Source organism: Lutra lutra, chromosome 10, assembly GCF_902655055.1.
Source record: "Lutra lutra chromosome 10, mLutLut1.2, whole genome shotgun sequence".
NCBI classification, from domain to species: Eukaryota; Metazoa; Chordata; class Mammalia; order Carnivora; family Mustelidae; genus Lutra; species Lutra lutra.
Window position 1 is genome coordinate 55,624,766 of NC_062287.1, and position 26,858 is coordinate 55,651,623.

At 41.0% G+C, this 26,858-nt stretch overlaps 1 protein-coding gene across 5 annotated transcripts in view; it reads right to left on the bottom strand.

Annotated features, from left to right (window-relative positions):
• Positions 1-26,858, bottom strand: part of POLD3 (DNA polymerase delta 3, accessory subunit) — a 120,112-nt gene that overhangs the window by 33,128 nt on the left and 60,126 nt on the right. For 4 of the 5 annotated variants that reach the window (XM_047690999.1, XM_047690997.1, XM_047691001.1 and 1 more), the window contains exon 12: positions 23,480-25,665. The exons of the other annotated variant lie outside the window; for it this stretch is intronic. In XM_047690999.1, coding sequence (XP_047546955.1) covers positions 25,463-25,665 — 203 coding nt within the window. In that variant the 3' untranslated portion in view covers positions 23,480-25,462. Of the gene's footprint in view, positions 1-23,479; positions 25,666-26,858 lie in introns of those variants that run through there. 5 annotated transcript variants of the gene reach the window in all.

The window sequence follows — 26,858 nt, forward strand, 5'->3', positions numbered from 1 at the left end:
ATTCCATTGTTGCATTATACTTAGCCTTGTGCGTCTGGCTTCTATCTCTTAGTATAATGTTTATAAAAGGTCCGTCCATGTTGTAGCATGTATCGGTACTTTGTCCTTTTTAATGGCTGAATAATATTCCATTGGGCAGATATACCACTTTTACCTAACTGTTCATCAGTTGATGGATATTTGAGTTGTTTCTACTCTTTATCTATGATGAATAATGCTGCCATGAACATTTGTATACAACTTTTTATGTGGATGTATGCTTTATTTCCTTGGGGTATATACCTAGTAGTAGAATTTCTGGGTCACATGGTGACTATAAACTGCCAAACAGCCTTCCAAAATGGCTGCGCCATTTTACATTCCCGCCAGCAAGGTATGAGGGTTCCAATGTACCCATGTCCTCACTGACACTTGGTATTGTCAATCTTTATTATAGACATCCCAGCAAGCATAAAGTGGTTTCTCATAATTTTCATTTGCATTTCTCTGATGACTGAGGATGCTGAACATTTTTTTGTGAGTTCTCTGGACATTTGTATGTTTTCTCTGGAGAACTGTCTGTTCAGATCCTTTGCCTGTTTTTCAGTTGGATTACTGTCTTTCTACTGTCGAGTTATAGTAGTTCTTTATGTATTCTGGATACAATTCCCTTATCAGATAAATCATTTGCAAATATTTTCTCCTATCGGTAGGAGGTCTTTTCATTTCCTGAGGGTATCCTTTAAATTCCAACTTACCTACTTTTTTTGTCACTTACACTTTTGGTGTTTAAGAAGGCCTGGTCTAACCCACGAATACAAAGCTTTACTCCTGTCTTCTTGAAAGAGTTTTATAGCTTTTAGTTATTATATTTAGGTCTATGGTCCATTTTGAGTTAAATGTTTTTATTTTTTTAAGATTATTCATTTATTTATTTGACAGACAGAGATGACAAGTAGGCAGAGTGACAGGTGGGGGTGGGGAAGCAGGCTCCCCGCTGAGCAGAGAGCCCGATATGGGGCTCGATCCCAGGACCCTGAGATCATGACCTGAGCTGAAGGCAGAGGCTTAACCCACTGAGCCACCCAGGTGCCCCGAGTTAAACATTTTTATTGAAAATTATTTTGATGGTGGTAAAGTATTCATAACATAAAATGTACCATCCTAATCATTTTAAAGCGTACAGTTCAGTAGTGTTAAGTACATTCATGTTGTGCAACCAACCTCCAGAACTCTTCATCTTGTGAAACTGAAAGTCTATACTCACTAAAGAATTCCCCTTTCTCCCTACCTCTAGCCCCTATTGTGTTAATTGAGTTTTTATGTACGATATAAGAGGCCTACCTTTATTTCTTTGCATGTGGATACCTAGTCGTTCCAGCACCATTTGTGGAAAAGATTATTCTTCTCCAATGAATTGTCTTGGCACCCTTGCCAAACATCAATCGACCATAAATAAAAGGGTTTAGTTCTGGACTATCAGTTCTGTTCCACTGATCTATATGTCTATCCTTAGGCCAGTATCAGAACTTCCTGATTACTGTATCTTTGTAGTAAGTTTTTAAAAAATATTTGAGAGAGGGGCGCCTGGGTGGCTCAGTGGGTTAAGCCGCTGCCTTCGGCTCAGGTCATGATCTCAGGGTCCTGGGATCGAGTCCCGCATCGGGCTCTCTGCTCAGCAGGAGGCCTGCTTCCCTCTCTCTCTCTCTCTCTCTGCCTTCCTCTCTGTCTACTTGTGATCTCTTTCTGTCAAATAAATAAATAAAATCTTTAAAAAAAAATAAAAATAAAAAAATAAAAAATATTTGAGAGAGAGAGAGAGCACATGCATGTGGGGGTGAGGGAGGGGCAGGGGGAGAGAGATAATCTCAAGCAGATTCCCTGATGAGTGAGGATCTCGACATGGCGTGGATCCCACAATCCTGAGATCATGACCTGCGGTGAAATCAAGAGTTGGACACTCAACTGACTGGATCACTCAGGCGCCCCTCTTTGCAGTAAATTTTTTTTTAAACTTTTTTTTTTTTAGATTTTTTTTTTTTTTAAGATTTTATTTATTTATTTGACAGAGAGAGATCACAAGTAGATGGAAAGGCAGGCAGAGAGAGAGAGAGAGGGAAGCAGGCTCCCCGCCGAGCAGAGAGCCCGACACGGGACTCGATCCCAGGACCCTGAGATCATGACCCGAGCCGAAGGCAGCGGCCCAACCCACTGAGCCACCCAGGCGCCCCTTTTTTTTAGATTTTATTTATTTATTTGACAGACAGAGATCACAAGTAGGCAGAGAGGCAAGCAGAGAGAGAGGAGGAAGCAGGCTCCCCGCTGAGCAGAGAGCCTGACTCAGGGCAGAGAGCCCAACGCGGGGCTTGATCCCAGGCCCCTGGGATCATGACCTGAGTCGAAGGCAGAGGCTTTAACCCACTGAGCCACCCAGGTGCCCCTCTTTGCAGTAAATTTTTAAATCAAGAAATATAAATCCTCCTACTTTGTTCTTCAAGATTGTTTTGACAATTTTTGATTCCTTGTATTTCTATATGAATTCCAGGATTAGCTTGTCAATTTCATCTCCCTCCCCCCCCCCAAAAAAAAGCCAGCTTGGATTTTTTTTTTATAAAAATTTTTTTAAAGATTTTTTATTTGACAGAGAGAGAAAGAGAGGGAGAGGGAGCACAAGCAGGGGCAGCAGCGGAGGGAGAGGGAGAAGTAGGCTCTCCACCAAGCAGGGAGCCTGACATGGGGCTTGATACCAGCACCCTGGGACCATGACCTGAGCTTGAGGCAGATACTTAACTGACTAAGCCACCTAGGCACACCCAATTTCCTTTTTAGATTGTTCACTGCTAATCTGTAGAATATAATTGGTTTTTGCATATCAATCTTTATCCTGAAATCTTGCTGAAGTTGTTTATTAGGTCTAATAGTCTTTTAGTGGGTTCCTTAGGATTTTCTACACAGGAGATCATGTCACATGAATATAGAGCTTATGTTACTTCTTCCTTTCCTTGGGTCTCTTTTATTGCTTTTTCTTGCCTAACTGTCTCAGCCAGAACTTCCAGTACAAAGTTAGATAGAAGTGGTAAGAGTAAGACATCCTTGTTTTATTGTTGCCTATATAGGAAAAGCTTTTGGTCTTTTACTATTAAGTGTGATGTTAACTGTGGGTTTTCATAGATACCTTTTATCAAGTTGAGGAAGTTCCCTTCTATTCTTCTTTTAGTTTTTTTTTTTTTTTTTAAGATGTTATTTATTTATTTGACAGACAGAGATCACAAGTAGGCAGAGGCAGGCAGAGAGAGAGGAAGGGAAGCAGGCTCCCCGCTGAGCAGAGAGCCGGATGCTGGGCTCAATCCCAGGACCCCGGGATCATGACCTGAGCTGAAGGCAGAAGCTTAACCCACTGAGCTGCCCAGTTGCCCCCTTTTAGTTTTTTAAATCAAGAAACAGTACTGGACTTTCTCAAATGCTTTTTCTGACTCTGTTGAAATGATCATGTAGTTTATGTCTCTTCTTGATAAGGTATGTTACATTAACTGATTTTCAGATGTTAAATGAATCTTACATTTCTAGGCTGAATCTTGCTTGGTCAGAGTGAATAATTCTTTCTATATGTTGCTGGATTCAGTCTGGTAATATTCTGTTGAGGATTTTTACATCTGTATTCATGAGAGATATTTGTCATCTTCTTGTAATGCCTTTGTCTGGTTTCTAGTATCAGAGTAACAATGACCTCACAGAATGAGTTGAGTAGTGTTTTCTCCGATTTTTGAAAGAGTGTGAAGAATTGGTATTAAATTTTCTTTAAATGTTCAGTAGAGTTTGTTCCTTTTCATTGCTGAATTGTATTCTATTATATGGATATCAATTTGCTTATCCCGTTACCTGTTGGTAGATATCTGGGTTGTTTCCAGTTTTGAAATGAAGCTCCTATGGGTTTTACTGTACAAATCTTTCTATGGACATTTGTTTTCATTTTCTTGGGTAAATATTGACAAGTGGAATTGCTGGGTCATTTGGTAGGTGCATGTTAACTTTATGAGAAAGTTCCAGACTAATTTTCAAAGTGGTTGCATCACTACACTTTATACTCCCACCAGCAATGTATTTTGCTTACTTCACTATCCTTACTGCACTAGACGTGACCTGTCCTTTTGATTTTAGCCATTCTAGTGGGCATGTTGGTATCTCAACATTTTTATTTACATTTCGCAGATGAATAATGATATTAAACACACGTTCATATCTTTTTGCCCATTTTTTAAAAATTGCATTTTAATTGTGTCGTACTATTGAGCTATAGGCATTATTTACATATTCTAGATAGAAGTCCTTTGTCAAACATACAGACATAGATAAGGAAATTTACTTTCCTACTCATTTTCTTAATGATGCCTTTTGAGATGCAGAAGCTTTAAACTTTAAGTTTTGGTGAATTCCACTTTATTGATTTTTCTTTCATGGTCTGGGTTCTAAGAAATCTTTTGATATCCAAAGATCATGAAAATAATCTTCTACAAAAAATTTCATAGCAATTTTTTTAGCACTGTGTGTTGAACATACTTTTCTTTCTACATTGAATTACTTTTGCTTTTTGGACAAAATCAATTCAATACCATTTCTAGACTTATCATTCTGTCCCATTGATCTATCTTTCCTATCTTTATGCCAGCACCACAATGTCTTAATTACTGTAGCGTTTCTGTAAGCCCAGAAATCAGGTAATGTAAATTCTTCTAGAGCTTTTATATTTCCATATAAATTTTAGTACCAACTTGTCAGTTTCTAAAAAAAAAAGTATGACTAGAAATTGCTTTGAATCTATTGATCAATTTGAGGAAAATTGACAAATTAACAGTATTGTGGGGTGCCTGGGTGGCTCAGTCATTAAGTGTCTGACTTCAGCTCAGGTCATGATCCCAGAGTCCTGGGATCAAGCCCCACATCGGGCTCCCTGCTCACAGGGAAGCCTGCTTCTCCCTCTCCCACTCCCCCTGCTTGTGTTCCCTCTCTTGCTGTGTCTCTGTCAAATAAATAAATAAATCTTTAAAAAAATTTTAACAGTATGTGTTCTTCCAACCCATGAGCATGGTATATTTTTCCATTAATTCTGAATTTCTTTAATTTCCCTATTCAGTATTTTGTAGGTTCTATTTATCCCTAAATACTTTATGTTTTCTTTTTTTAAAAAATATTTTATTTATTTATTTATTTATTTGAGAGAGAGACACAGAGAGAGACCATGAGAGGAGAGATGTTAGCAGGAGAAGCAGACTCCCTGCGAGCAGGGAGCCTGAGATGGGACTTGATCCCAGGACTCCAGGATCATGACCTGAGCCAAAGGTAGTCACTTAACAAACTGAGCCACCCAGGTGCCCCTACTTTATGTTTTCAATGCTATTATAAATAATATTTTTAAAATTTTCCAATTGTTTATTGTTAGTATATATAAATACAATTGATTTTTTTTTTTAAGATTTTATTTATTTGACAGACAGAGATCACAAGTAGGCAGAGAGGCAGGCAGAGAGAGAGGAGGAAGCAGGCTCCCTGCCGAGGAGAGTGCCTGATCCGGGACTAGATCCCAGGACCCTGAGATCATGACCTGAGCCGAAGGCATAGGCTTAACCCACTGAGTCACCCAGGCACCCTGCAAGTGATTCTTATATGTTGACCTGATATTCTGTCACTTTACTAAATTCACTAATTGCCTCAAGTCGGGTTTTTTTGTTATATTTCTTAGATTTTTCTATTTATTTGATCATGCTCTTTGAAAATAAAAGTTTACTTCCTTTTTAATTTTAATGTCTCTTGGCTACTTTTCTCATCCTATTACATTGGCCAGAACCTCCAAGAATATAATATTGAGTGAATTGATGATAGCTGATATCATTGCCTTGCTCCTAAATTTAGTGGGAAAGTGTTCAATATTTCACTATAAAGTATCACTTAGCCATAGAATTCTTATAGATCCAGCTTTACAGATTGAGGATGTTTTGTTCTATTTCTAGTTTGGGGAAGTTTCTTTCTTCTCCTTATCAACAACAATAGGTGTTAAGGGGTGCCTGGTGACTCTGGTAGAAGAGGGTACAGCTCTTGACCTTGGGGCTGAGTCTGAACCCCACCTTGGGTGTAGAGATTACTTAAATAAACTTTTTAAGAAAACAATAGGTGTTAAATTTTGTAAAAATACAAATGATTATCTTCCATGTGCACTTAAAAAGAATAAGCATTCTGCAGTTGAGTGTCCTGTTTTGCAAATGTCAATCAAGTCAAATTGGTTAAGGTTTTTTAAAGTCTTATATATTATTGTTCTGAGTGCATTTCCCCCCCCCCCAAATATGGGTCACAGTTTCCCATTTCTTTGCGTATCTCATTTTTTGGTTTGTTTGATAATATGTTCTAGCCATTCTGAAATCTGATATTTTCTCCCTACAGACTGTTGTTGCTTTTGGTTGCTTAGTAACTGGCCCCAACTAGATCTGTGGAAGCTGCGGTGTGCAGTCATTGTTGTCTTTCTAATTTTTTTTTTTTTTTAATTCCTGTTATGGGGGCACCTGGGTGGCTCAGTGGGTTAAAGCCTCTGCCTTTGGCTCAGGTCATGATCCCAGAGTCCTGGGATGGAGCCCCACATCGGGCTCTCCGCTCAGCAGGAAGCCTGCTTCTCCCTCTCCCTCTGCCTGCCTCTCTGCCTACTTGTGATCTCTGTCAAATAAATAAAATCTTTAAAAATAAGTAAATAAATAAAATTCCTGTTATGTTTACATCTTGCTTCCTTGCCTCTGTATCTGCATTCTAAGTAGTCTGCCAATGATTGGTCAGAGGATGTGCTCAAATACTTTTGAGCCCGTAAGACTTACACCTTCTTCAATGGCTCTGTGATAAATCTAATGTGTGTGTGTGAGAGTACATTCAAAATTCAGGGAGTTTATAAGTCTGCGACAGCTTTTACTTTCTGTTGGGAACTACTGTATTCCTCTGCCTGTCTACGTGGTCTCAAGTTCTACCAGGAATATGTGGACGGCCAGAGCACTCTGCCCTCCTGTTCATGTATGTGCTTTGTCAGAAATACGTGGGAACTTATCAAGACCCACTATGACTATATCATTCCTTGTATAACCCTGCTAAATTTCTGTCCTCTTGCTTGCCCCAACCAGGACCTGAACCTCAAGCTAGCTGAGTTGTTGTCCTTCCTTGTTTTTTGTTTTGTTTTGCCATTGAGATTGCTTTGTTTCTTTCAATGCCCCTGGGCATGGGGTTTTTCAAATCAAGGGAGCACCTTGCCAAAGCAAAGACACAGTTTTCCATGACTTGCCTCTCTATGTAGAACAGTTACGGAGGTAGGTGAGCTAGGGTGGTAGTGTGGGGGGAAAAGGGTTAGGAACAGCCACAGGCTAAGACGTCATAGACGGCCACTGTTGTTACCAAAGGTTCAGTCGTTTTTCATGAATAAGTGCTTCTCAATTTGTTGTAAGCCTTTGATCCCTTTTGTTTTTGACAATTTTGTTCAGTTTTAATGTTCTGGGTTTTTTATATGTTTTTTAGGATTTTTTGAGCTCCTTACTCTGCCACACCAGAAGTCATGCCTCCATCATTCTGTATCCACCTAAATTGTGGATTTATCTACTTTTTTCGGTTCTGCTAGTTCTTAATTTATGTATGAATAATGCTGCCCTAAACATCTAGGTACAGGTTTTTGTGTGGACATAAGTTTCACTTCATTTGGGTAAATATCAAAGAGCACAATTGCTGGATCATATGGTAAGACTGTTTTGTAAGAAACTTCCTATCTTCCAAGTGACTGTACCATTGTGCATTCCTACCAGCAACGAATGAAAGTTCCTAATACTCCACATCCTTGCCAGCATTTGGTGTTGTCAGTGTTGTGGATTTTGGCCTAATACGTGTATAGTGGTATGTCATTATTATTATTTTTTTCATTATTATTTTAATCTATAATTCCCTAATGACAAATGATGTAAAACATTTTTTCATATGTTTATTTGTCATGAGTATTTTCTTCTTTGGTCATATGTCTGTTTAAGTATTTTTCCTATTTTTAAAAAAATTCAGTTGTTTCCTTGGTGAGTTTTAGGAGTTCTTTATATATTTTGAATAATAGTCTTATATCAGATTTATCTGTTGCAAATATTTTCTCTGAGTCTGTGACTTATTTTCTCATTCTCTTAAGAGTATCCTTCACAGAGCAAAAGCTTTTCTTTTTTTTTAAAGCTTTTAATTTTAATGAAGTCTATCTTATCAATTCTTTCTTTGATTGTGTTTTTGATATTTTGACATTAAAAAGTAATTACCATACCCAAGGTCATCTAGGTTTTCTCCTATGTTATCTTCTAGGAGTTTTATAGTTTTGTGTTTCATATTTAGGTCTATGATCCATCTTGAGTTAATTTTTGTGAAGGGTAGAATTTCTGTGTCTAGATTCTTTTCTCCCATGTGAATGTCCAGCTGTTCCATCACCATTTGTTGAAAAGACTATCTTCGCTCCATAGTATTGCATGTGCTTCTGTATCGATAATCAATGGACTATAGTTATATGGGTCTACTTTGGGGCTCTCTATGCTGTTTCATTGATCTGTCTATTCTTTCACCAACATCACACTGTCATGATTACTACAGCTTTATAATAAGTCTTCAGGTCAAGTAGTGACTCTGAACTTTGTTCTTCTCCTTCAATATTGTGTTAGCTATTCTGGAGATCTTCTACCTCTCCATATAAATTTTAGAATTGGTTTGTCCATGTTCACAAACTAACTTGCTGGGATTGTGATTGTGATTGCAGATCAAGCAGTGAATTTTTAAAAAATATGTATTTTAGATAGAGATTGGGTGTGAGTGTGGGGAATGGGCAAAGGGAGAGGGAGACAAGCAGATTCCCTACTGAGTGCGGAGCCCAATGCGGGGCTCTATCCAGGACTTTGAGATCATGACCTGAGCTGAAATCAAGAGTAGGAGGCTTAACCAACTGAGCCACCAAGGTGCCCCACGCACTGAATTTTTCAAAAATTATTATACTTTCCAGTTCTATAATTTCTATTTAATTCTTTTTGGATAATTTTTGGTTCCCTGTTGAGATTCCTTATTCCCCCTCATTATGTTCATACTTTTCTCTAATGCCCCGAACATGTTTATAACTAATTTAAGCTGTCTGTTAACTGCAAACATTAATATTACATATGGCTCAATTTCTACTAAATTATTTTTCTGATTATGAGTCACATTTTTCTGCTTCTTTGCATGTCTATTAATATATTTTGTGCTAGACCCTACGGATGCTACATTGTTGGGTGGGGATTTTGTTGTCTTCCTTAATGGGATGCTGAGTTTTGCTCTGGCAGGCAGATCATTTAGTTGTGGATGAACCTGATCCTTTTGAGGACAGTTTTAAAGCCTGTTAGGGTATTCCTAGAGTAGCCTTTACTCCAGGGCTAGATTAGACCTGCCTTTAAGGCTTGGAATTTCTGAGAGTTCTACTGGATGCTTGGAATACTCAAAGAGATCTCCACACTCTGGCTAGTTATAACTCAAACATACCCCAGTTTTCTGCATATAGTAGTAGTTGTTTAGCTCATGGTTCTCCAGTAGTTGTTCTCTGCTTGGCCTTGTGGATTATCTACCTATCTATGTACAGGGGACACTGATGCATATTTTGGAGCTCCTTTTCTATACCAGCTTCTGAAACCCTGCCCTGCAAATTTCACCTGCCTCAATAATCCTGAACTCTGATTTGTTTCCTCATCCTAGCAAATCCCTGCATCGGGACCTAGAAAATGTTTCCAAATTGGTTGATAATGAGGTACATCATTTCTTTTATTTCTATTAGGGATCATATTCCTACTCTGTTGTCCAACATCTGAAGACAATTATTTCATATGTTGTATCCAGTTTTACAGTTGTTTGTGGCATAAGAGCTAATTTAATATCATTTACTCTGCATGACCCTCTAATCATTTTTTAACTGTGTGATCTTGGGCAAGTCACTTAACCTCTCTTGGCCTCAATTTTTTCATGTCAAAATCATGTTAATTATAGCTACCTCAAAATATTGTTATTAAGATGAAAAATATATATATATATATATGAATTCCTGATAGTGCTTGCACTTTGCAGAAGCTCCACAAATGACTGCTGTGTTATTACTGTGGTTATGGTATAATGTGCTAAAATCTGTATGGGGCAGATATGATTGAACACAGACAGGTGAAGAATCATACTTGAAGCGACAAGTTCTCACCATCGCACAAATTCAGCAGCAGTGGCATAATCTGCAGGCTTTGGATTGTCCTAACCAGCTACTCACATGCCTAGCTAAAGGATGGTGTTCTTGGAGTCAAGGACCAGGGGAAGGCATTTTCACAAGAAATGAAAGTGAGACTATCAAGCAGTAGGGAGGCAGTGGGATCTAGTGGAAAGAATACACAGGCCTTGATTTCAATCCCAGATGTGCTATTCGACTTTAGGTAGGCCACATTATCTCATCTATAGAATAGGGGATTACATATACCTTGCAGGGTTGTTCTGAAAATAAGAGATATTATATATAAAGTCTCTAGCATATGGCTGACATGTAATAACTAACTACTGTTAGCTCTGTCATCTGACTATATCACTTCCTTGCTCAATAACTTACCTTGGTTTCTTGTTTCTCTTACAAAAAAATCCAAAGTCCCTTACAGGCCTTAGAAGATCCTCCTTAGCCTGACTTCCTTTGACCTCTTCACCCTTGAATCTCGTTACTCTGTGTTCCCTTGACTTCGCTTCAGATGCATCAACCTACTTTCTTAACCTATCCAGGCCTTTACCTTGCCTTTATCTCTGTATGAAACATTATTCCCATCCTCCACTGGGCTTACCAATTTAGACAACACTTCATTCATTCATTCCTTTGTTGATTCATTCATCAAATGTTTATGGGGCACCCCTCAAATAGCAGGTACTGGGATACAACAATGAATAAGGTATATACAGCCCTGTCTTCATTGAAATTACCGTATATCCTACTATATCCACTAAGGATAGACATGGGGGGGGTCCCTGCTATATACTTTCATGGTACCCCGTACTTCTCCTCTCCTACACCTCCTCTTATTATTTTGTAATTGCTTATAACTTTTGGTTAACCATCACTAGATTGGAAGATGACATGAACCATGCCCTAATCTTCATTTCCATTGCTTTGCATATCAAATATCTGAATTAACAGCAAATTACTGTTAGCTTGGCTCTGAAACACTCCCAGAGCACCTACTCTGTGCAAGGCACTGTAAGGAGATAAAGTTCCAGGCCCATCATGCCACCAAGATCTCTGATTCTTGGTCTGCATTCCCACTTGCAGAGCTAACAAAGCCCATGCTGATACTCTCTTGATTCTGCTGGTAGTTGTAACTCATTGTTGCTCTTTCCACCAACTCAGCTTATGCTGGAAAAGAGTTTCTTCTTTTTCGGTGTTTTTAAGAGCTCTTTCAGCTTTAGAGACTCTACTTATGTCCCCAGGAACCACACCAAGTTGTGAACAGCACCAACTGTACACACAAAAGAGTGCCTTGTGTCAGTGAATGATCAGACTTCACAGGAGGTACTTTCTGGCTTCCTCCTAGGCCTCTGGGAGTTTCCTGCTTCCCTTGGGTGCTATCTCTCTAGCTTCACCTTCTTCCCCCAATTAATACTGCGAAAGCCTAGTTGAATTTCCTGTCTCCAAATGAACAAAACAACTGGAAACTCAGCTTTATTTAGCTTTGCTTAAGAAATTAGATTGGCTTGAAGCAGTGAGAGAGTCATTATTTGAAGCACTGAGAAAGTCATTTTCATGTACTGATGATGAGCATCAAAATTGGTACAACCTGGGGGCGGGCAACCAGGCAGTATGTGTCAAGAGTTCTTTAAGAACTTACATCCTTTGACACAATAACCCTGTTCCTAGAAATCCTTCCTAAGGACAACTAAAAATGCATCAAAAATTTGGTTGTAGTTCCCCAAAATGTAAGCAGGAGAAATTGCTCAGGAGAAATTTGTCTCTATCAGACTTGCTTAAAAGTTGTTAATAATTTTCAGATGAGAGTTATTATTACAAGATATTTAGGTCTAAAATTTAGCCATTTGGAGGATTTGAGAGGGAGAGAAAAGCTCTCAATTCTCTAAACGTGGAAGAGTATTGAAAGATGTGAACAAAATTTCAAAGACTAAGCTCTACCTGTGACTTGCAAGATCACTTAATCTCCCTTTCTTCATCTACAAAATGGAGTACTATCTGCCCTATCACACTGGACAGACACATAAGGAGGGGATCCAACTTTCCTTTTTGTCTGTACTAGTGAGTGCTCCATACTGAAAGGAATTATCTTTACTGGCTTCCCTTTGCCTTTAGAATGACAAAATCCTTACCACAGCCACAAAGGTCCCAATAGTCTAGCCCAGCCTACCTCTCTAGCCTCATCTTGGGCACAACCTCCTTATTGGTCATTGTTCCAGCCACACTTTTTCCCAGGGTTTTCACATAAGCCCTTCCTTCTGGCTGAAATCCCGTACTCCTTTTCCCTACTGAACTGTAGAATCAGAGCTTAAATGTCACTTTCATCAGGTCATCTTCCCAGACTACCCCCCAGCATGAATAGGTTCTCCCTATTAATTAAATCCTCTTGCAGTGCCCTCTGCAGATCCTTTGTAAGGCTTATTACAATGGTCCTTAAATACATGTTTACCCCATTACTTATTTGGTTGCCTCTCCCTTTCAAAACCCCATGAGTGCAGTTCTGTTTCTGACTTGTTCGTGACTATATTTTCAGGGCTTAGCAGAGTGCCCAGAAGAGAGACCCGAAATAATTTGTTAAATGAGCAAATCCTTATTATCTTAGACCGCCAGGAACAGAGATCTAATGCCTTCATTTTATAGCTGACAAAACTAAGGCCCAGAGAAGATAAGACTTTTCAAGGATCACATGGCCAGTAGGGAGACAAGGTACTTTCAGAGTTCACCAATAAATATTATCATTTATATTCAGAGTTCATTCAATAAATATTATTATTTAAAGATTTTATTTATTTATTTGACAAGGAGAGAAAGAGAGCAAGAGAGTGCACAAGTAGGAGAAGAGGCAGGCAGAGGGAGAGGGAGAAGCAGATTCCCCACTGAGCAGGGAGCCCAATGTGGGGCTTGATCCCAGGACCCCGGGATCATGACCTGAGCCAAAGGCAGACGCTTAACCAACTGAGCCATCCATGCACCCCAATAAGTATTATTTTTAAAGATTTATTTACTTATTTGAGAGAGAGAGAGTGCACATACACAAGGGGTCAGGCAGAGGGAAGGAGGAAAAAAAAAAAAAACTCAAGCCAACACCCTGCTGAGCATGGAGACAGAGCAGGGCTTGATCCCACCACCAAGATCACCACTCCAAGATCAAAACCTGAGCCAAAACCAAGAGTTGAATGCTTAACCAACTGCGCCATCCTGGTGCCCCTCAATAAATATTTTCTAAGAACCTACTATGTTCAAGGCACTGTCCTAGGTGCTGGAGTTAGAATTATGGCCAAGACAGCCCCTCACTTACTGAAATTTACATCGTGGTAGAAGAGATGGCCAATAAGCAGATAAACAAATAGCACTTATCACCATCTCAGACACTATAAATCTACAGAGAAAGAGGTGCTCTGAAGACAAAATCACATAACCAGTGAGGACTCAAACCCATGTTTTCTGCTTCAAAGTGCAAGGCTCTTTCCACTACACCACGCTGCTTGCCCTGAGTAAACAAACAAAACCATAATTTATGAGGCTCCCTCAGCTGCCTGTGTGTGTGCTTGGTGGGGTAAAATCCTGATGCTGTCCATGAAAAAGGGCCAACAACATCAGAAGCAGCAGCTGACTGGCTTGCCTGCGAAAGCAGGTGTCGCAGCGTTAGCCAGCCTGGCCTCTGCTGCCTTGAAACTTCACATCTGGCACCCAAAGAGAGGGAGTGTGTTTAAATAAGACAGCTATTGACCAAGTGGCTAGAGGAGGTTTGGAGTTGGCTGGTCTCTGGGAATGATGCAAACCACAAGGGGACAGTACTCAGGAGGTGAACAGAGAAAACAGATGGACTCAAACTCCAAGCGTGACTACTGCCTGAGCACCCCATACATCATTGGCGGAGGCAGAGGGAGGCCTCTTTCCTGCTGGAGATCTGTTTATTTTTTCATTTATAAAGGCGCCCTCTGATGTCTGTACTTGGGGAAATAGAATACACACTCTGACCACTGGCTTTCCTCTAAACTGTCTCAAGTAGAAATGTGGTTGAAATGAAGAGTCCAGGATGTACAGCATGACACGGCAGCCCACCTGAAAGGTAGGGGTACTGGAGATCACAAGGGAACTGGGGACAGGTGAGCAGAATCATGGGGAAGCCCACCAAAACACTGGGTTCATTAGCACCTCCTCCTTGCTTTGTCATTAGTTTTGATAGTTCAAATGTGTTGACTATAACATAAAGTGGACACGCTAATAAAAGACAACTTAAAATAAATGATGACAACTCATTTTTCTCACGTAGGTTAAAGCCCAAAGCACTGCTTTGAAAAAAATCATCATTATCATTTATTTACTGACCAAACACTATAAACTGGGTACTTCATTACAATCTCTACTCCTCACAACAATCTTGAGGTAACAATTACCTTCATCTTCCAGACGAGCAAAGTGAGGCTCAGAGAAGTTAAGTGACTTTGTAGATGTCACACAAGTCGTCAACAGGAACTGAGCTCCAGTCTGTTCAACTTTATTTTTATGTATGTATGTACGTATGTATGTATGTATGCATGCTCGCTCACTCTATGCCCAGCATGGAGCCCAGTGAGGGGCCTGAACTCACAATCCTGAAATCAAGACCTAAGCTGAGATCAACAGTTGGATGCTTAACAGACTGAGCCACCCAGGTGCCCCTAGTATGTCCAATTTTAAAGTCCAAGTACTTCCTACAAAACCAGTAAGTGATAACCACTTGCCTGATAGCAAAACGCAAATGTCTCCAGCTACCCTGCTGCTTCTATAAGCTGGGAAGCCATATAACTCATATTGTGAGCTATGCACAGTTCTAAATAAGGTTAAGGGGGCTTCATGTAGCTGCATTCAGGATAGCTGTTCCCTTACTTTAGGGGTGAGCTTTGGGGTTTGCAGCAAAAAACTCACTGCTAGAAGTAAAAGCATATTACTGACCAGTCCCAAGTATAATGGCTGTTCAGTGAATGACTGATATGCACTCTAATTGTGATATGTAATACTGCTTACTGTGCTCTAAACCACTGGAAAAGAACTCAGGTCAAGAATGGACAGTGATAGGCCACCAGTCTGATCCTGGGGTAGACCCAGTTCTACCATGCGCTAGCTGGGCAGCCTCTCTGCCACTCCATTTCCTAATTCACAAAACTGGGCTGCTATCTACATCTCATAAAATTATCAGCATTAAATAACATAAAGTATTGGAAGCACTTGGCATGGAATAAATGTATAGTAAATATGACTTGGGATGAATTTAGCTGACCATTCTGGAACTATGGGTCATTTTTGCCCAAAGAATTCCAGGGAGATGCAGTAAGTTCCAGGTCTAAATCAGAGTTTGTGTTTGTGCGTCAGAGAATGGCCTACATGTATCCTTAGTGGAACCGTGGAACCAATCCCATCTCCATGGTTTAACCAGGACCATGGCTCAGGCAAGAGCCAGAGGATTTCCAAGCATGAGATGACCCAGCAAAAGGCTAATCATTCCAAATATGAAGCTACTCCCGATTCCTGTCCTGAGTTTCCATGGAAATTAAGAAGTCATTTGCCTAGGGGCACCTGGGTGGCTCAGTGGGTTAAAGCCTCTGCCTTCGGCTCAGGTCATGATCCCAGGGTCCTGCTTCCTGCTCGGTGGGGTGCCTGCTTCCTCCTCTCTCTCTGACTGCCTCTCTGCCTACTTGTGATCTGGGTCTGCCAAACCAATCAATCAATCAATCAATCTTAAAAAAAAAAAGTCATTTGCCTAAAAGTGAACTAAATCCAACTCCCTATTATTTTCTTCTGCTTGCTTTATTTCAAGATGCAGGTGCAACTTGGCTCTGACTTATGACCTCCTCCATACAGGTAATTCTCTCTTCAAGCTACAAAAGGTGATTTTTCTAATGTACAATTCAGAAAAGTTAAAATTCTTCAGTGGCTTCCTATTGTATATAGAGTGACCCTGAACTATTTAGCAAGGACCTCTGTGATCTGGCCTCCGCTCACTAATTTGACCTCATAGCCTACTATACCACCTCTCCTTAAGCCACTTATAATCTCTAAACACTCCATGCTTTCCTTATGCCTGTGTGCCTACATGTCCTGTTCCTTCTGCCTGGGATGCGCTTTACTTCCCATCTGGCAAGCTCCTATTCTCAAAAACCTCAGTTTAAGCACTTTGTCCTCTGAATCCTTAATCCCTAAGGCAGTCACAAACAGCCCACACCAAGTCGTGGGCACATACCCCCTTTACACAGAGGACGGACAGGCTGCAAGTCAAAAAGCCTAAGCATTCAAATTCTGGCTCTCCAGGCCAACCAGAGGAGAGAGAGCCTGTCTCTAGCCTAATGTATAGTCCACAGGCGTGGTATTCCTAATATAAGGATAGAACCAGGATATCGTAGCCAAGAGTCAGTGTGGCAAAATCATCCCTATCTAGGATCAATGATTTTCAAGGTGCAATTCATTTTATTACTTTTGTTCACTCCCACACCTCTATGACCAGGAGTCAGCTTCCCAGACAGGTTTGTTAATCACAGTCATTCAAGTATTTCAGTTCCTCCAATTTTTCGTTATAAATTTATTACTAATGGCCCATCGTGGGGTACCTGGCTGGTTTAGTTGGTGGAGCATTCAACTCCTCATCTGAGCATTGTAAGCTTGAGCCCCATGTTAGGTGTAGAGATTACTTTAAAATAAAATCTTTAAAAGAAGAAAAAAGAGGGGCACCTCAGCTCAGCTGGCTAAGGCATCTGACTCAGTTTCATCTCAGGTCATGATCTCAGGGTTGTGGGACTGAGTCTCACACTGGGCCTCGTGCTCAGTGCAGTCTACTGGAAATTGTCTCTCCCTCTGCCCATTCCCAGGCTCATGGGCATAGTCTCTCTCTCTAAATGAATACATAAAATCTTTAAAAAGAAGAAAGACACTTCTCACCTCTGCCACTTATTGGGCAAATCATGTAACTCTCTAAGACTCCCTAACTTCATTTGTAAATGAAAGTGTTGTAAGGATTAGAGAAAGTGGATTTAGATACCTTGCACAAATTTTGCCCCTTGGTAAGCACTCTTAAGTATATTAGTATTATTCTTATTATATTAGTATTATTAGTAGTATTAATAATTATCAAGTATTATCTTAGTATCATAGCACATTATAATTACTTGTCTACATCTGTCCCTCCACTACACAGTAAATTCCTTGAGGGCAAAAAATTTACCTTTGTATCCCTAGCATCTAGCACAACAGTGCTGGGCACATAGTAAACTTTTAACAAAAGTCTATGAAATGCACAAACATGCACATGTTTGCCTTTCCAATGATGGTCTGTCCCAGGAAGGCAAAGAACTTGTCATGGGCTTCTCTTCTTTCACAGCAGCCATCATGGTTGTTGCGCAAATCCGTAAGCATTTTCAAAGTACACTATGAGTGGACCAATACATTCTTCTTATTGGGGTAGAAAAGTCACACAATGTGAAGTCTGAAGACCTAGGTTCTAGCCCCCTTGACTCCCTTACTGAGAGATGCTGGGCATATTAGCTAAGCAAACTAGGCTTGTTTTCTGCAAAATGAGGAAGAGAAAAACTGCAGGTTATCATAAGGATGAAACAAGATAGAGTCTCCATATATAGGTAGAATATAACTAAGAGATATAATGGAAACACACTCATATCAGGCTTTATGGTTTGCAGGAAAATGGTTCAGCTTCCTGTACATCCCACTCCCGGAGAGAATAAAACAATACCATGATTATGCTGTTTTTATATGTTCTTCACAAATCTTTTGGAAAAACCTGTTTGTTTGTCTGTTTGTTTTTAAGTAATCTCTACACCCAATGTGGGGCTTGAACTGACTACTCCAAGATCAAGAGTCCCATGCTCTTCCAACTTAGCCAGCCAGGGGCCCCAAACCTGGTTTTCATATTCAAAATGGAAAACACTGCCTTGTCCTACCCCAGTGCAATCAGTGAGCAACAAATGTTCAGGGGCTACTTCCCTACCTGTGAACCTGCAGCATGGCTTCACTAGGATAAAAAGTGCCAAATTTCCTCTTGATTTTCTTACAAGATTAAGTCAAAGACAAGGCCATAAATTGGACAATCTTTTTTCAAAGGAAAACAGTGTTCTTAATTTAAACCAAGACCAACTAAATGCATTGCTTAGAGAACTATGTTCTATTTAGAAGAGTTTCCTGGTGATCTTAAATTAATCAGAAAACTTTATTCTAGCCTCTCTTTAAATTCTTCAACATTTATTAGTCTACTTATCTAACTTGGTAATTTACTAAGCATGATATACTGAGCATAATGGAATCTTTGTTTATAGATTCAAGACCACTTGGCAGTGATACTGGAGAGAGGACTCGAGCAGCAGATGAGTGGTTGAGTTAGATAAACATTAAGATCGCCTTCACATCTCACAATCTGGGAAGTGAACAGCTAGTTGTACTTTCACTTATGAAAGCAAACATCAATCATTACTGGCCAGTATCAAAGTGTGAATAATATAGAGCCAAGAGCAAGAGAGAATATTGGTTAAGACTAGAGGCACTGAGCCAAATTGTCAAGATTTATATCTTATCTCTGTGTCACATGCTAACTCTGTGACTGAACAAGCTGCTTAACTTTTCTGCCTCAGTTTCCTCATGTATAAAAGTGGAATAAAAGTACCTATTTCATAGGGTTGTATGAGCATTAAGAGTTAATACTTCTTGGGGTTCCTGGGTGGCTCAGTGGGTTAAGTCTCTGCCTTCAGCTCAGGTCATGATCTCAGGATCCTGAGATCGAGCCCCATATCGGGCTCTCTGCTCAGCGGGGAGCCTGCTTCCCCCCCTTCTCTCTCTGCCTGCCTCTCTGCCTACTTATGGTCTCTATCAAATAAATAAATAAAATCTTAAAAAAAAAAAAGAGTTAGTACTAGTACTTCTTAACACACTTGAACAGTGCCTGACACATAGTAGGTACTCAAAAGTGTGAGTTATTCTGTATGTTTAATATATGTCCAAATCCTGGGAGCTGCCTGTGGAGTATTGCATTAAAGATTTAAAACCTTTTAAGGTAGGTCGTAGCTCACTGTAAAGGAGTAGGGGCAACTGGGTGGTTCAGTCAGTTGAATGTCCAACTCTTGATTTCAGTTCAGGTCATGATCTCAGGGTCATGAGATTGAGTCCCACATTGGGATCCATACCCAATATGGAGTCTGTTTGAGAGTCTTTCTCTCCCTCTTCCCCGGGCCCCACTTCCCACGCCTGAAGTGCCCCCTCTAAAATAAGTAATAAAATCTTCCTAAAAATAAATAAAGATGAGAGGCACCTGGGTGGCTCAGAGGTTTATGCCTCTGCCTTCAGCTCAGGTCATGGCCTTGGGGTCCTGAGATCAAGCCCCACATCAGGCTCTCTGCTCAGCAAGGAGCCTGCTTCCCCCTCTCTCTGCCTGCCTCTCTGCCTACTTGTGATCTCTCTCTGTGTGTTAAATAAATGAAAATCTTAAAAAAAAAAAAAGTAAAAAAGATGAGAAAACAAGTTCTTGGAGGATGAGTACCTTACCTAAAGTCAGTGCCTTAGAGTTTGAATCCAGACTCCTCTGCCTCCCAACTTGTTTGGCTTCCATCAAAGAACTCTGCTTCCTCCATATGCCAAAATTGAGCACACACAAAACTGAGGTGAATTTACACTAATCCAAAATATATCCCATAAACTGCCTTTGGGAACAATCCTTGATACCTGCTCCCTTCTCATTCTTGGGGCATCTGGGTAGCTCAGTCAGTGAAGCATCTACCTTCAGCTCAGGTCATGATCCCAGAGTTCCAGGATCGATCCCCATGTTGGGCTCCCTGCTCAGCAAGGAGTCTGCTTCTCCCTCTCCCTCTGCCCCTACCCCTGGGCTCCTTCTCTCTCTTGCTCACTCTCTCTGCCAAATAAATAAATACAATCTTTACCAAAAAAAATCCTCATTCTTTTTTTTTTTAAACTTATTTATTTGGGAGACAGATCACAAGTAGGCAGAGAGGCAGGCAGAGAGAGAGGGGAGGAAGCAGGCTCCCTGCTGAGTAGAGAGTCCGATGCGGGGCTCGATCCCAGGACCCCGGGATCATGATTTGAGCCAAAGGCAGAGGCTTTAACCCACTGAGCCACCCAGGCACCCCAAAAATCCTCATTCTTAAGATAGGACAGAAATAACTCCACTAAATGTTCATTTAATTATGGATTACTTATACCATGACCATGCAAATGATGAGTGACATTCAAACAACTAAATAAAATCCGCTAAAATGGTGAACCTTCCTTAGCCTGTGTCTTGAATTAAATCCTGCTGTTCTTACAAAGGACTATGAAATGTTGCCCATTATGATTATCCTGGTTCTTTTCTGAGTTATTAAGCTCCTTGTCTACCACTCCTCTAAGTGTCATCTCCACTACTACACAATGCTACTTAGTGTGCATGTCTTGCCATTCCAAAACAGTAACCTCTGAGCTCCTACAATCTCAAAAGTATCTTATCCAGGAATAAACATAATTAGCATTCAACAGCTGTTTAACACTTTGGGTTTGAATGATCCAAAGCAGCTATTAAACAACGTCGTTTTTCCATTCTTCAAGAGCAGTCCAGTAAAAGATGTGAAAGAACCTGAAGGAAGCCTGAAAGACCAAAAGAAGGAAGTCAAAGAAGGACTAGCTATGAGGAACTGTTGAGTATTTAAGAAAAAAAAAAAAAAAAAAAAAAAGTGGGGAGAAGCCAAAGTGAAGCCTTAAGAAACAAGGAGTCTGGCAAGAGCAAATCAGAATTAAGAGGGAATGGTGTGGGGGAGCCAGACAATATTTAGAGTTTGAAATGAAAGGGCAATTCTAGAATTAAGGTGGGTTTGGATCCGAAGTCTTACCAAGTTTCTCTGGCTAAAGAGCCTGGGTGGCAATTTGTGGGTGGCCCACACTTAAGAACACACACACACACACAAAACTGGACACAGATACAAGTGGTGAGAAGTGTCATGCAGCAGGGAGTGGCAAGAGTCAATCCTAAATGCAGTCATTTGGGTACAATGTGCCCTTCAGAGAGGGCATGGTGACAGCATGGGCTAATTTACAGAGCTGCCAGGGCAATAACTCAGAAAGCAATACTGTCTTCTCACAACAAAACGAGGCAGCCCCAGAATGTTTCATGGTGGTAAAAAGCTGCATTACAGCACACTGAGATCCCGGAACCAATGAAAGGAGACCAGTTTACCAAAACGAGTCTTGACAGAGTACGTTTCTGGCAAATACATTATTATGCACTCATTCTACTCTTGTCCTGGAGAAACTATTTAGTTTCCTTATATGGCCCTTCTCTTCAGCACTCTCCTGTAAAATAACTAATGTCTTCTTAGAGAAACAAAGATAGAAAAGAAATAGAACTGTTCCACTTGCCCCCCACCCCACCCCTCCCTTTTCAGGGAGCTGCATAGAGGCAGAGATCCTTGAGAGTGTCAGAGAACTACCCAGTTTTTGAAATCAGTTTTTAAAAAACTGAAATTATTTCTGCCAGAGAAATCTGTGTTGATGGAGGAAGAGAAAGGAAATACTGCAATTGTCTACACTGGCTGCCAGAATGAAGCAGCCTCGTTTTAACGGTGACATTTTTCTCTAATCCCACTAAAACTTTAATTTTAATAGTACCAGAACTAAGATACAATATGCATGCATGGGTAGAAAGACTCACTATATGACATACCAACTCAAAGAAAATGCCAGCTGCCCTCTTAGATGACGATCAACTTCTAATGTTACTCCTCTTCTTAAAATTCTTCAGTTGGCCCTTAGTCTTCAAATAAAATCCCAACTCCTCAGCAGGACCCCAGCCTCATTTCTCAATACATTTCCCTCTTACTCCCAAAGTCTGCCATCCATTTCCACCCAAAGTCATGCTCCTCTGCCTAGAAAATCTCTTTCATTCCTTTTTGCTTGGTCAAATCCTACTTACCCTTCAAATATCTGCTTAGCTTTCTCTCTTCTAGAAAGAATGTCCACCCTCCTGAGGTCTCAGAGAAGCCTGTGCTTATTTGTCACTGCATTCTACCACAGGACATTATAATGTCATTTTACTGGCTTGTCTCTTCCACTAGATCCTGTGGACAAGCATAGGACTCTACTATACCACTGTGCCCAGCTCAGAGGCCTGACATATAGTAGACACACATAAATGTTTTCATGAATAGTATATACAGCTAAGGAATCTCACTTTCTTTCAAAAGAAAGGTATCTACTCTGGAAACTGTTTCATAAAATAGGGCAATTATCGGGGCGCCTGGGTGGCTCAGTGGGTTAAGCCGCTGCCTTCAGCTCAGGTCAGAATCTCAGGGTCCTGGGATCGAGCCCCACATCAGGCTCTCTGCTCAGCAGGGAGCCTGCTTCCTCCTCTCTCTCTCTCTGCCTGTCTGCCTACTTGTGATCTTTCTCTGTCAAAAAAATAAATCTTTAAAAAAATAAAATAAAATAGGGCAATTATCACCATCTCCCTTTGATCACATTTACAGCCGGAATGATGACCCTGAAAGAGTCTAACCTCTGGTTCATATCCTTGACAACATTTCAGAAAGCTGGTAGCTGCTGCCATCATTTCTCACATCAGGAAGGAAGCCATCATTTGGAAAGCACCTATGTGTTACCACATTTTTTTTTTAAGATTTTATTTATTTATTTGACACAGAGAGAGAGACAGCAAGAGAGGGAACACAAGCAGGGGTAGTGGGAGAGGAAGAAGCAGGCTTCCCGCTGAGCAGGGAGCCCCATGTGGGACTCGAGGCAGGACTCGATCCCAAGACCCTGCGATCATGACCTGAGCTGAAGGCAGACGCTGAACAAAAGCCACCCAGGTGCCCCGTGCTACCTACCACCTGTATACCAAATTTATGCTACTTAAATACATATTTTTTCAGTATTGACAAACCCAGAGTTCCTCATTTTAGCTCTATTTTGACAAAGAACCTGAGGCTTAGAAATGTGCCCACGGTCACATGGCTAGCAAGTGATGAAGCCAAACAAATACAGTGTGCAAGATCAGGACTACATTTTCTCCGAAACGAACTAAAAATTGAGTCTGGCTGAAACTAAGAGTTCCCATGGGGCTGAAAAAATGATGAAGGCAGCAAATAACTTGTTCATCTCAGACTACGGGGTGTGCAATTTTAACAATATAAACTGGAAACCAGCCTTGTCTCCATTCAGAGTTGAGGTGACTGCACACTGCGGCTGTCCTGTTGAGTAACCGCCCCAGCAGACATTCAGTTTGAAGCACTGTTTTAACACAGCTTCTCAAATTTATTTAACTCCTGTGGAGAACACAGTAGAGTTTTGCATAAAAAGGAAAAACAAAGGCCCCCACTTCACTCCTTCCTAAGCCTTGTAGACAGGTCAGAGGTTAGGCAGCAGACTGGATATGGTGATCACAGGATTTGCATCATCATTTCAAAGGGGGAACTCCGACCACCACCGAGAATTTTCCAATTCAAAATTCAGTTTTATGAGAGATCCCAGCATTAAAAAAAAAACAACAACTAGACTTTTTTCTTTAATTTTCCATTCTTATTTAGAAAAAGGACTAGAGGCAATGACAAAAATAACCACCTAAAAGAGACCACTCTCCAGAGGTTTTTTTTGTAAAGATAAGTTGAGGCTTTCCATCCTTTTACATTTTAAAAAGAAAGGGCTATGGAATATGTCAAGCTTTACTCTGCTTGCTACGCAAAGCCTCTGCCTTCTCAAGTCCTAGACGTAATGCCAGGACTCATCTCCCAAACTTCTGGTCTCAATCAAGTCCACACGGTGCCTGGCCGGGAAGCCCCGGGTGACGGCTGCTAAAGACGTTCACGTTAATCCAAGGTCAGTCGAAGTCCTAACCTTAAACAGCAGACGGCTGACTGCATCACGACATACGCAGGCTAAGTCAGACATCCCTCGTCTGTCAGTCGTGAGCCACGCCAGCAGCCGAGCCTGCATTCCTTTGCCAGGAACTCACTGTGCAGGATTCACTACACCACCACCTCCATCCACCGAGATCACTATCCAGCCATAATGGAAAGTGCTCAAAAGTTATCACAGGATTAGATGATTTTCCATAAGTAACAAATGAAAATGTTTTACTTGCTGTTTAGTCCTAACAACTCAGTTTCTCCATCTTTTCTTGGCTAGCTTGTATTTTTAGGCAAATGGGAGGGTTAAAATACAGATGAGCAACATCTGTATAAAAATGTGTGCTTTATCTCTTCCTCATTACATTCCTGGAAAATTGCTGTTTCTGAACATTCAGGTTCCTCGAGAAGGAGAAATTTTTCTTGACTATTGTACCCTGCACGTGGAAAGGGATTTCTCTTTTCAGCCTCCATTTCATTGGCTGGCATTCACTCTCCAGGTACTGAGATTGGGAGCGGGGAGGAGACAAAGCTCAAAAGCAGTGTAAAGCGCGCCGTGTGTCAGCAACATGGCGAGGCCTCCACTGCCATCAGGGTGGACACTAAGTCATTTCTGGTAGAGTCGAATACATCATTATATTTCTATTTGTGCTCTGCCTCAGGCTTTTCCCTACCTACTAATTGCGAGTGAAGGTCCAGAGAGCTTTTGTGAAAGGGGGAGAACACAAGCAATGTGCTGGTCTGTAGCCAGGAGTCCGTGTACTTTCTAACAGAGGAAGAGAGGATTAGAGGATTACAGGGAGATTTTTGTTTCAGCCTTTAGTCCAACCAAGATTTAAAGACTTACAGAAAATGGCTTCACACAGAAGTACAGTAGTGGGGAAGGGATTATAGAGGGAGTGGTAAACACGTCCTGTAAAATTCAGGGATAAATGAAGACCCACACAAGTCCACTGAATGCAAAGGAACACGGAGGAATACTTCCTGAGCCGTAAGTGCTCAGGGCACAGGGTGTGTAGGGCCCAATGAATTAGCAACTAAATGGCTTCAGTGATAATTCAGAAACCTGTTCCAATTTATTTTTGGAGTGGATTCTTCTCCAGAACAGGTCAAAAATTGTGCTTAAGAAAATGTCCTTAGAACATAACAGCTTCTTAAATATTCTTTTGCCTCTTGCTTCCAGGTGCTTTCCCTTTGGTTAAAAACCAGAAACAGTATAAACCTCACAGGATGGAAGAAGTCTTTTGATATAGCCAAGGTCAGGCACAGGATGAACTTACACAGTAAGTGAGAGTCTCTCTGTCTTGGTCTTCTCCTCTGACCACTCCATGTCTCTGACTTAACTAACAGAGATGGTAGTTCACTTCCTCTGGAAGAAGCCAGTAATGGATACTTGTCTGTTGGCTTTGCCCAGAGCAGCAGTCCCTTTCTTTGGGCCCTTTCGTTCTTCTTTGGGTTCTTTTTTCACAGTCATAGTGGAGGGTCTGTGTACGGAGGAGGTCTTCATCTTAAGCTCCTCTTCACTATCTGTGCAGGATTCACTCTCGTAGACTTTTTCAGTCACTGGCAGAATAAGGAAAAAATGGGATAGGAATGGGTCGAGTCATTTAAAACACTACAATTAAGAGAATGAGATGTTGGGTGCCTGGGTGGCTCAGTGGGTTGGGCCTCTGCCTTCAGCTCGGATCGTGGTCTCAGGGTCCTGGGATCGAGCCCCACATTGGGCTCTCTGCTCAGCGGGGAGCCTGCTTCCCTCTCTGCCTGCCTCTGCCTACTTGTAATCTCTGTCAAATAAATAAATTAATCTTAAAAAAAAAAAAGAAAGGGAATGAGATGTCTTGTTCCCTCTGGTTCCCTCAGATCCTCTGATCAAGGCAGGTGTGCTCACCTAGTCCTGAAGCTTTCTTCCACTGGGAGATCACATCTGGCCACAGGTGGGAAGTCTGTATCCTGAGCTCACACAGAGTCTAGCTGGGGCTCAGAATCAACATTCAACATTACTGTGTCATGCTACGTCCTATGCCTTTTAATGGGCCCTTATCATTTGATTACCCGAATTCTGCATTTGGGTCCTTAGTCTATGCTAGCTAACTTCCTAAACTCTGCACTGGAACTGTCTGTATCTCAAACACCTACTTCTACCTCCGTGCTTTGACTAACTTCTTCATCCTCACTTCCCTGACCCAACAGTGCCTACCTATTTCCATTGTTGGTTTCCCTAGCCCTAATCTCTGCTCTATTTGCCAGTCCCCATCCTGTCCAACAAGGCTCACAGTTAGACCCTCCTGGCTAGCTCTATCCTGGTATCATTCACTCTGCATATCCTAAGTACAAAGAAATGTAGATTATTCAGCTGTTCAGTTCTTAGTTCCGAATGACTCAAGACTTAGTAGTGGTCTCCATCATGACGATAACTGCCTCAAGTGACAAACTTTATCGTTTTAAGTAAGGACAGTGATAAAATGAGAAACAAAGTTACCAATTCTCTTAACTTCCTATCAGCCGAAGGCATATTTTGCCTTCTCTTATACCAATAATATTCACTGATCTCTTCCCAATGGAAACTTTGAAAAGTGAGCAGTCAGTACAAAGCAGCTGAAGAAAGCACAGGCACAGGCACTAACTTCTGACAACGATGTCACAGAGCTGATGAACGTCTCTTCAGTATTACTGAGGTGCACAAACCAAACACGAGAAACAGCACAATGCCACCCTCCTGTGACTAGAGAGAGCTGCAGCAGCTGTATAACCAGCTG